This window comes from Syngnathoides biaculeatus, chromosome 7 (genome assembly GCF_019802595.1).
Source record: "Syngnathoides biaculeatus isolate LvHL_M chromosome 7, ASM1980259v1, whole genome shotgun sequence".
NCBI lineage: Eukaryota > Metazoa > Chordata > Actinopteri > Syngnathiformes > Syngnathidae > Syngnathoides > Syngnathoides biaculeatus.
In genome coordinates, this window is record NC_084646.1 from 10,877,240 (window position 1) to 10,887,704 (window position 10,465).

General features: G+C 44.6%; 1 protein-coding gene across 1 annotated transcript; it reads right to left on the reverse strand.

Annotated features, from left to right (window-relative positions):
• Positions 1-277: 277 nt before the first annotated feature.
• fbxl5 (F-box and leucine-rich repeat protein 5) lies at positions 278-10,362 on the reverse strand. The gene is made up of 11 exons (XM_061826313.1): positions 10,203-10,362; positions 9,080-9,295; positions 7,112-7,207; positions 6,824-7,031; positions 6,403-6,588; positions 5,656-5,781; positions 5,308-5,462; positions 3,963-4,045; positions 2,739-3,284; positions 1,013-1,161; positions 278-368 (listed from the first exon to the last, which is right to left on the reverse strand). Exons 1-11 carry the CDS (start codon positions 10,284-10,286, stop codon positions 292-294), a joined length of 1,926 nt encoding a protein of 641 aa, XP_061682297.1. The 5' UTR covers positions 10,287-10,362; the 3' UTR covers positions 278-291.
• Between the last annotated feature and the right edge of the window lie 103 nt (positions 10,363-10,465).

A 10,465-nucleotide genomic window follows, 5' to 3' on the forward strand; every position in this document is an offset into this window, starting at 1 on the left:
CCGTGACGACACGACTAAAAATCGCGAGCATTTCTCTAACCCTGAACAATTCCGGTTTGCGTCATGTGTACGCTTTTTTTTTTTTTTTTGTTTTTTGTTCCTGGTCAGGTTCCATTTTTTTCTTATGAATTCACGTTTGAGAATATTTCTAAACCTGGAGCGTCTTTGTTAGGATGAACGAAGCCTTTTGATTCCTCCTGGGAGTGCGCACACGACAAACACCCACTGGGATAAAGTGCAATTCTAGAGGGGGCGGCAGGGTGTGGGGGGGGGGGGGGGGGGGGGGTCGTTTCATTCTCCGGAGCGACAGCACGCCCGAAATCCGCACTGCAGGTTCTGGCATCCGCTCGCCGTGTCTGCGTTTGGACCTAACCGGGTAGATAAGACAAAATCAAATCAAATACAGAATAGTGATTAGGGAGTACGAAGAAAGCAAAACTTTTGCATACAAAAGATGCAATGGGAAATGCCATGGACGGGCTAACAAAACTAGGAACAGTACTTGCAGTACTTCGGACCACTAGAAAATGGCAAAGTGATGTCATCTTACCGTTGCCTCACTGATGCTGGACAAATTTATAACCACGTTTTCTTTTTTTTTTGTTACAAAGATGCCAAATTGGACAGGCAATTTTTTTTATATCTAAGCCTCATAATTCATAGTTTTCATATTACTCATGAATGTTACCAATTAAAAATAGTCACAAAAATGACTACTCTCATGACTACTTAAATACAATTACAACTTGTGTCTTCTCGTAACATTTGAAGTATTGTCATAGAAAAAAAAAAAAAAAATCTCATTTATGAAATTAATATTCCCCAAATCAATTAAAATTACAGCTTTATATGCATCATGATGCATGACCTGCGAAAATGATGTTGAATAAAAATCTTGTGATACGATTTCCTCAAAACAAAGATTAGATTCATTGCGATGCCGTAATATGAATTGATGTTCAAAAGACTTTTTGAGTTCCCCCCCCCGCCCGGTATTTCGATTTTCGCTCACCGTTGATGTTGTCGCAGTAGTAGAAGTGTTCGTCGTTGAGGGCGGGGCAGGCCGACACCAGCCGGCGAAGGCCCGCCCCCGTCACCGAGAGGCAGCCCGACAGGTTGAGGTGCTCCAGAACCGGGAGACCTCCGACCTCCGACAGGGCCCTGGACCGCGCGCACAAAACCAAGACTTGTCTTACTTAGGAAAGAAGGAACTTTGTCAAGCGAGTGAGACGACACTCGCTGCTGCCCCCTAGTGACGCGGCGTCAACCGCCAACTCTGAATTTGGCCCGCCAAACCAAAGTCAAAATATGGATTTTTCACCATGTGCTCCATTTCAAATGCCAGCTTGGAAACTCGTCAGCGCGGTCACGTGTCAGCGTTTCAAAAGGAGCAGCGCCAACGCCCGCTTGGCCGGTTTTTTTTTCCATTTCGCTCTTCATCAGACACACCTCGTCACGTTTTTAATAACTTTGCTGTGAAGCGACTCGATTTCATTTCCCTCAAAGTCTCCGTCGAGGCCTCCGTCCGCAAAAGAAAAGATGAGAAAAATCTGACGAGGAGATTTGGAAATGCAAACGAGCGCAAGACGACCAAAACGAGGCAACGTTGGAAAGACAAAAAGAACGTCTTCAACAACATCCGGCCGGCCGTTTTCTGAGCCGCTTATCCTCACGAGGGTCAAGGGGATCGCTGGAGCCTATCCCGGCCGTCAACGGGCACAACCTTAACTGGTCGCCAGCCAATCAATCAATCGTAGGCCACGTGGAGACAAGACAACAGTCGCACTCGCAATCACACCTACGGGCAATTTACAGTTCCCATTCAATCCGAGCACCTTTTGGGGACGTGGGAGGAAACCGCAGTGCCCGCCCGGAGAAAACAACACGCAAACTCCGCACACAGGCGGGGGCGGGATTTGAACCTTGCTCCTCAGAACTGTGAGGCCAACCAACCCTCAACAGCTTCGCCACCGTGCCGCTCGTCTTCAACTACATTTCTTGCCAATTTGTGTGTTGTGGCCATAAACTTGTCGTTTAGTTTCAAACATTCCTTGTTAGACGACATTTTGATGTCATCTACATTTTTTAATAAAAAGCCAAACCAAAATATTGTTTCAGACACCTGATTTTTGTATAAACCTGGAGAGAATTTAAAACCATACAATGCTTTGAGGTAAAAACATTTTAAGCCATTCTATAATATCAATAGAAGTGGCGGAATTTAATACTTATATTGTAGTTGTTGTAAAATTAGTACGCAAAATGGAGACAGTTTTAATATTTACTTTTTTTTACATTGTAGTTATTGTAAAATTAGTAGGCAAAATGGAGACAGTTTTAATATTTACTTTTTTTACATTGTAGTTATTGTAAAATTAGTAGGCAAAATGGAGACAGTTTTAATATTTACTTTTTTTTACATTGTAGTTATTGTAAAATTAGTACGCAAAATGGAGACAGTTTTAATATTTACTTTTTTTTACATTGTAGTTATTGTAAAATTAGTACGCAAAATGGAGACATTTGTACAGTATTTGGCCACATTGCGCCTCTTAAAAAGGCAAATTACAAATGTGGAACGTGAGGATGCTGCCCCCAAGTGGACAGCCACAATACATGCGCCGCGCATGTGGTTGTTTCCCCCCCCCAAAAAAAATGAGGTAACAACAGAAGCTGCAATCGACGGAATGACTCGAGAAAGGCTCGGTGGGAGAAACAGGCTTAGCGGCGGGCCTTACCCGAGTCCCACGTCCGTGACCTGGTAGCATCCCGACAGGCTGAGGAAGTTGAGCCCGCGTCTGGCGCCCGATCGGTTAGTCCTGTCGTCGGGCCGTTTTGTGTCCGTCGGCGAGCGGCGGGCGTCAGTCCCGAGCCGCCCGTCGGCCGCGCAGCAGGCGGCCTGAGCGCAAAACCTGTCCGCGGACACGGCGTAGTGCAAAATGGCGGCGGCGGCGGCGGCACGGGCGGTCCCGCGGCCCCGCCTGCAGCAGCACAGGCTCCCCGCCAGCTGAGTCTGGACAAAACGTTCCTCCTCCGCCTCTTCGCGGCCTCGCCGCGTCCACTCGGCGGAGTCCTCGATGTCGGCCGGCGACGACGCGGACCCCCGCCGGGCGGCGTCCCCTCGTTTCCAGATGACGGCCCGGCGCCTGCGGCGGTGCGACTTCCACGGGGGGCTGAGGTCCCCCAGCCCCAAAGAGAGTCTTTTCAGGGATTGGTCCGTCAGCTGCTCGCAACCGGACAGGTCCAGATGCTCCAGAGAGGAGCAAGCGCCCACGAAGGACCAGCTGAGGACCGCAACGGCAAACGCTCGTCAAAAGGCCCAATTCCGCAACACCTCGGGCACAAAAATCCCCCCCTTGATCGACAGCCGCAATGATTCCATTTCATTTTTGGGTTTTTTAAGCCAACTGTAAGAAATCATCAAAATGGACGTCTAGCCTCCAACGTGAATCGATGGATGTTTTTTCTAATTATTTCGTTAGTTAATCAGAATTTTTTTTTTTAATGCCAAATATTGAGATTAGCCCCGCCCCCCCCCCCCCCCAAAAAAAAAATCCCTTGTGGGTCGGGCCCGAGACCCGAGAGATTTTCAAGACACTTGGCCCATTTTATGTCATGACATACAAGCAAAAATAAAGAGTTGAATGCACTTCGCGCCGCCGCCACTAGATGGGGACGGCAAAAACATTTTAATTGAAATAAAACTAATTGCATTTCAATTTGCTCAGCCAGTCAAGGGTATTTCACATTCTATGTTAGCGTTGAGCTAACAGACGTTTGATAAGTTATCTAGTTTGATTAAAAACGCGTTATGCTTTTTTTTTTTTTTTTTTTGTCCGTAGAGTTTTCCAGCCATCAATTCTTCATGACATCCTCATAACAAAACTGGGATTTTTTTTTTTTTTTTTATAGAAATGAAGAAACGGGCCCGGCGACGGGTCATCGTCAAGGTTGAGTTTTACCTGTCAAAGGCGTAATCGGTGACGTCGGTCTGGGTCAGGTCCACGTGTGCCAGGTTGCGACACAGACTGAGGATCTGCCGCACCTGAGCGACAAAACTTGGCTGAAGGTTTTTTCTTCGTTGGGCAGATCCAAAAAGTCAACTTGTGCACGTCACAACTTGGACATTTCATTGACGATATTTCTCTTTTACTTTTCCCATATTTGCTATAAATTATATATTTTTTTGTGCTTTACAAACACAAATGTGTGTTTTGTTTTTGAATTGACATATTTTCCCATCAAAAATATTTGTCATGTTCGTATTTTTCATTCGAATTTTTGTCCCCAAGATGCCCATATTTATTCACACATTTTTTAAAATAATTCTCCCATTTCCTCCTCTAATCTATAATTTGCACATTTCTTCACAATATTTGCACTTTTCATTTGAAATTTTGTGTGTTTGTATAATTAAAAAATATGTATTTTCCTATTTTATTTTTTCCAGTTGTTTTGAAATATTTGCATTTTTTTGCTAAATACGTGTGCATTTTTAAAACAAGTTTTCCCATTTGCAATTTTTTTTGTCAAAAGTGCAACTTCCCCCAAATAGCTACTTGAATATTGCTACCGTAATTTCCGGCCTAGAAGCCGCGACTTTTTTCACATGCTTTCAACCCTGCCTGCGGTTTATGCGGTGATGTGGGTAATTTGTGCATTTTTTCTAACAGCCGCAAGGGGGCACACGAGAGGAAAAGGTAAGAGTGAAACCGGCGGAATATATGTGCCGAGGAAGTGACTTTTACCTGTATGGTTTTTGTTGTTGTTTTGTTTTTTACTGGCCCTCTTAGCACAGCACTAGCGTTAGCACTGTGCTAGCATGTTGCTGCTGTGCTACTGCCGCGTCTGTGATTTTTACTGGTATGTTTGGTTTTTCTTTTAAATTGGCCCTGTTAGCACCGCGCCAGTGTTTCTCTGCGGTGTTACTGCCACGTTTAGGTTTTTTTTTTTTTTTCTTAACCGACTCTGTTAGTGCTGCGCTACTGTTTTGCTACTACGAAGCTGCCGCCTTTTGTTTTGTTTTGTTTTTTTTTTTTAACCAGCCCTGTTCGTGCTACTGTGTTGTTGCTAAGCTAAGCTAAGCTAAAGTATTAAAACTTTGAAAACTCTTTCTGTGTACCGTCTTAAATATAAATGTAAATATCTCCCGTTTCAATGTGGGCACTTGCGGCTTATCTGTGTCCCAAACGGTATTTCCTTTCCAAATGTGCTGGGCGAGGCTTATAATCAGGTGGGCTCTGTAGGACGGAAATGACAGTAATATGTCCCCCGACCCCAAAAAAAGGCGTGTCTTTGCTGTCGCACCATTTTACTGGAGACGGTGGTGCCGTAGGCCAGCACCAGCGACTTGACGGCCGGGCCCACGACGGGGAGGAGGTTCTGGACGATCCCGTTGAGGATCCTCTTCTCACGCCGGGCCGCGCCGATGGCAGACGCGTCGCCGTCGTTGCCGCAATCGTCTGCGACGCAAACAGGCCCACATTTGACGCCATCCGCATTAGAATAAGAAAAGCGTACAACGCAATCTCCACTTCAGGAGCGCCCCAACTCGCGCGTCTTTCCAATTACGAGCGGTCGCTCGGCACATTTTTTGTTGCTTGTAGGTCAAGCGGTCACTGAACCGAATCGAGAAAGAAGCGAATAAGAGGTCACCAGATTCATCGACGTCGGCATCCTCGTCCCACTCCTGGTACGCTCGCACTTCGTTCTGGCGACTCTTCAGCCAGCCGTCATCGGGCTCCTGGTCCAAATCTCCGGGCGGCCCGTTGTAGTAGTCGCCTAAAAACAAGCGGTCGTCATGTGACAAAAGTCGACCATTTCATGCTTTCAAAATGGCTAAAATGAATGTGGAAAAAATAGAAAAAAATTAAAATCTCATTTGGGCAAAATATTACAATTTTAGGGTTCGGCTTGAAAATAGAACTTCAAAGTGCAAATAAATTCCTTAGCTTTGAAATTAGCACATTTTCCCGTGTTAATGGATTCTATGTATTCTTTCATTTCATTCATTCCAAGTAGACATTTTCTTGTCATTTATTCAACTTCCCGTATTTTTTTCCCCTTGCTCGACGTTTCGTGAAGCATTCTTAAAATATTTGAATTGCTAAGCCATGACACTTTTTTTTTTCTATTAAAAAAAAAAAAAAAAAAAAATCAAAATTTTCAAGTTTAAAAATTCTTATAACAACATCTTTCCTCACTACTTTCTTTTTTCTTTCATAATTCAAAATATTTGATTCCATTTCACCCGCTTTGTCCCCTAAAAATTGCAACTTTTGACTTTGAACATTTTTTTGGTTGTTTGGAACGTGCCAACGGGCCAAGGTTTCCGACGACCCCGTCCCGTCCTGTCCCGTCCCGTCCCATTCCATCGGGTCAGTCAGTCGTCGGCGCCGTTACCTCTGGCCCAGCGTACAGGGTAGAGGTGCCTCCACAGAGAACCGGTCTTGGCCAGCTCGGACCAGGAGGCGCACACCTGACTGCAGCGGCAAAGGTCCGGAGGGCTCAAATAGCCGAAGAGCCTCAAGACGATCTCGGCCGGGAGCTGCGAGATGTGCGCCGAGCGGGTTCCGTCGTGCTCCGCCTCTGTGCAGAGACAACCGGGGGGGGGGGGGGGGGGGGGTTTCGCGCCAAAAAAAAAAAAAAAAAAAAAAAAATGACCATAAATCTCCTAAAAGTTGAGCGTGCCGGAAATCCTGTAAAATTAGCGCAGAATAAAAGTACAGCAAATGCACCGTAGATAGTCGTAGCCTAAACTGATTGAAATGTAACGACTAAAGGCCACAAATGTTGCACAAAATCCCAAATCCTGCAAAAGTACCGTAGTGGGTCTTCTCGTGGTCGGCGTATTTGAAGGCCTTCTGGAGCTCCTCGGCGCGACTCCACAGGCCGAAGCCTTTGAGGACGTCGACGTCGGCGGCGGCGGCGCAATCCCGCGCCTGCTGACTGCGGTGCTGCGCCATCACCTGCTTCTTGATGGCCTTCAGCTCCTCGTAGGTGAAGTGCTGCATGAGCATGGGCTGGAACACCTGGAACGCGCACCCGCGCTCAACTCCACTGCACACCCGTGCGGGATATTTGACAACTTTGCAAGAGAAGCCTCCTCTACCTCTTCCTCCTCCTTCATGTGGGGCAGGAAGTCCCGAGTGAAGGCCTCCAGTCGCTCCTTCAGCTGCTGGGCGTAGTTGAGCTGCTCGCATTCGCTCTTTCATTTGGAGTAGGAGAAGGAGAAAAACAAAACAAAAACAAAAAAAAAAACAAACCACACGCAAGGATCACTTCTTTACATATGAAGACATCGATTGATCCAAAGCGTTGCAGTCGAACGCGATGAAAAATCGGACAAAGAAAATATCGTGATGTTACATTACGTTTGCGTGAAAACGGATTTATGAAAAAAAAAAAAAGACAGGCAAGATGGACAGAATATGGAAGTACATACGTCATATGCCACTGAAAATTTGACGTAAAATTCAAATTGGTATTTCAAAGTGATCACATTTCCAATAGCTGTATTTCAGTTGAACTTTTCACCATATCCAAAAAAAAAAAAAATTCAACCTTTAAAATTCAAACGCAATATCTTCAGTCCCCTGAAGTCCAACTGGCGTGACGTCACGTGACTGAGAAAGCGTAACCGGATCGGGTGGGTGTTGGGTTCTGACCTGAAGTAACCCTGCCTCCTTTACGCTGAATTCAGACGTCGAATTTTAGACCGAGAATTGCAGCCAGTTGAAGTTCAGGAGACTGAAGATATTGCGTCTGAATTTTAAAGGTTGAATTTTTCTATATGGCCAATTTGTTAACGTTGAAAAGTTCAGCTGAAATACAGCTATTGGAAATGTGATCATGTGAATTTTACAACATAATTTCAGTGGCATTGTTAATTCAGCCACGGTGGCTCAGCTGCTAAAGCGTTGGCCTCACAGTTCTGAGGTCTTGGGTGCAATCCCGGACCTGCCCGTGTGGAGTTTGCATGTTCTCCCCCGTGCCTGCGTGGCTTTTCTCCGGGTGGCCACTCCGGTTTCCTCCCGCAACCCAAAAACACGCAACATTCATTGGACACTCTAAATTGTCCCGAGGTGTGATTGTGAGTGCGGCTGTTTGGCTCGATGTGCCCTGCGATTGGCTGGCGACCAGTTCAGGGCGTGCCCCGCCTCCTGCCCCTTGACAGCTGGGACCCTTGTCAGGATAAGCGGCAGAGAAAATGGATGGAGGGATTTTTAATTCAAATCCTGCTGGCACATATTTATACTTCCATAACAGAAATGCTCCAGACTGGGATTCAAAGGTTTGTGCGTTTTACAACTTTGCAGAAATTCATTCACCTTTCGTGGGAGTTTTGGCAACATAACGTGGGCTCACTGACGGGATTATGAAACATCCTCGGCGACTTGCAACTTTTCTTCCTATCACAACGTTGTTATGTCGAGGCCGCGTACGGTGAGTCACCTCTTTGCCATTTACGATTCCAATCCGGGTCCGCTTGTGCGAGCGTGTTCAAAGTCAACTGAAATTTGGATTACTTTTAACGTGACGACATCCTCAACACGTCTCATACTTGGACGTTATTTTTGCGAAATTTTCACTTTCTTCCTCTCAAAATACATTTTTGCCTGTTGTTTGACAAGATGATTGAGTTGATCTCTGTGTTGTGTATTTGGACCGCAACTTTTTTCCACAGTAGATTGTGAAGGTACTGGAAATAGAATTGTTACGACACTTTTTAGATTCGGGTTATCATATATTTTTGAATGATAATGATTTCCTTTTTTAAAATTACATTTTTAGATGTATATTTATAATTTACATTTCAGTCCGAAAAAAAAATAAAAGGGATATTCATTAAATGATGCTGATAGAAAATTTGTGATTGAACATCATTTTGGGGTGCCACTGCATGTTATTCTGCAACAATGTATGATTAGCATCTTTGATAATGCTGTCGTTTCATACATCAAGCAAGATGGAGGTTGTTTTTTTTTTTTTTTTTTCCTCTCACCAGAACAAATAATCTATGGTCTTTCGCCTAAAAAAAAAAAAAAAAAGTCATTTTCAAGCAGAACAGCGGCCCGACCTTGACACTGTGCAAGCCCTTCTCCAGCAGCAGCAGCATGTCGGAGAGTTTGTTGTCGGAGTGCATGTTGTAGACGGTGCAGCAGCGTTGCTCCAGCAACCCGATGATGCATTCGTTCTCGATCTGCTCGTGCATCTTGAACTCCTTGAAGGTGGCCAGCAGCGAGTTCAGGAAGGAGCGGAAGTCGCTGATGTTGGAGAAGTTGGTCTCCGACAGCTGAAAAAACAAAAACAAATTAGATCCACGCACATACACAAATTATTTCAAACAAAGAGTTGCTGACCAAGTACAGGATTAAAAACAATTTCAAATCATAAATTAGCATGTATTACTCTAAAGTATTTCACACCCACACACAAATACATACAACATTAACATTAATTTACATTTTGTGATTTCCCGCTGAAAAAATAACAACTCAAAGATTACTATTCTCTCCAAAATTTGGATATTTATTCTTTTCGCTAGTAATTTTGAATGTCCGACAATAGAATCAAAGCAATATATTTCCTGTCATCTTTCCCACTTTGATTGTATACATAGGCAGAGATTTTATTTCCGTTGTCAAAGAAAGAAGTAAAAGTTGCAACAGTGTTTTCCTGTAAAATCACTAAAGTGCAACTAAATTTAGACTGTTCTGTTCGAATGTCTCAATAAAAAAAAAATAATAATAATAATAATTTTTGTATGGCGTTGCTGTGACAATGAAAGCAAGCGGTATCCGAATTGGTGAGGGATGACAGAATTTCAAAGTAGAACACGACTGTTCCTGTCCAACTGTTTTCTATCGACGTCAGAGTGCGCCACAACAACACACCTTGACTAACGCCGACTGATGTCATTCGCCCACGCTCCGTTGCATCAACGCCACTTCAAAGAAAGGGTTTTTCTTTTTAATTAAGCAATCATTAAGAGTCTGACTACCCGCAACTTGGGAATAAAAATGCGGAGCTGTGTTGTCCTCGTAAAAGCCTGTTACGTAACCAGGAAAGCAGCCGCGCGAGCTAACATGCTAATGCTCGCCAACGTCGTCGTTTTGCGGCTAACGTTGCGCCTTTTCAAATACGACATTCGGAGCGCAAACATTGAACGAAAATGGCAAAAAAAAAAAAAAACCACTCACCTTCTCAGAATACAGCCCCACTAACTGCTTCATTCGCCAGTGCGGGCCAGTGAAAACGTCCACCTCGTCCGGAAACGGAGCCATGTTGACCAGACACAGATGATGTCAAATTAGTTTTAGCATTTAGCTTTAGCATTTAGCATTAGCATTCAGCAGGTGACGTCGTCTTTACCATAGATAACCACTACATGTAGAGACTGTCGCTCGCGTGTCCGCGACGGGAATGCGTCAGCGTGTTCGCCATATTTAATGTGTCAAAAGTT

What these genes read in the sequence shown, in the direction of transcription:
- fbxl5 (XM_061826313.1), bottom strand. Translation starts at nt 10,286, where the DNA reads ATGGCTCCGTTTCCGGACGAGGTGGACGTTTTCACTGGCCCGCACTGG. An exon ending in TGGGGCTGTATTCTGAGAAG is followed by an intron (nt 9,296 to 10,202) that starts GTGAGTGGTTTT and finishes TTGTTTTTTCAG; the next exon opens with CTGTCGGAGACCAACTTCTC. An exon ending in AGGGCTTGCACAGTGTCAAG is followed by an intron (nt 7,208 to 9,079) that starts GTCGGGCCGCTG and finishes TCCAAATGAAAG; the next exon opens with AGCGAATGCGAGCAGCTCAA.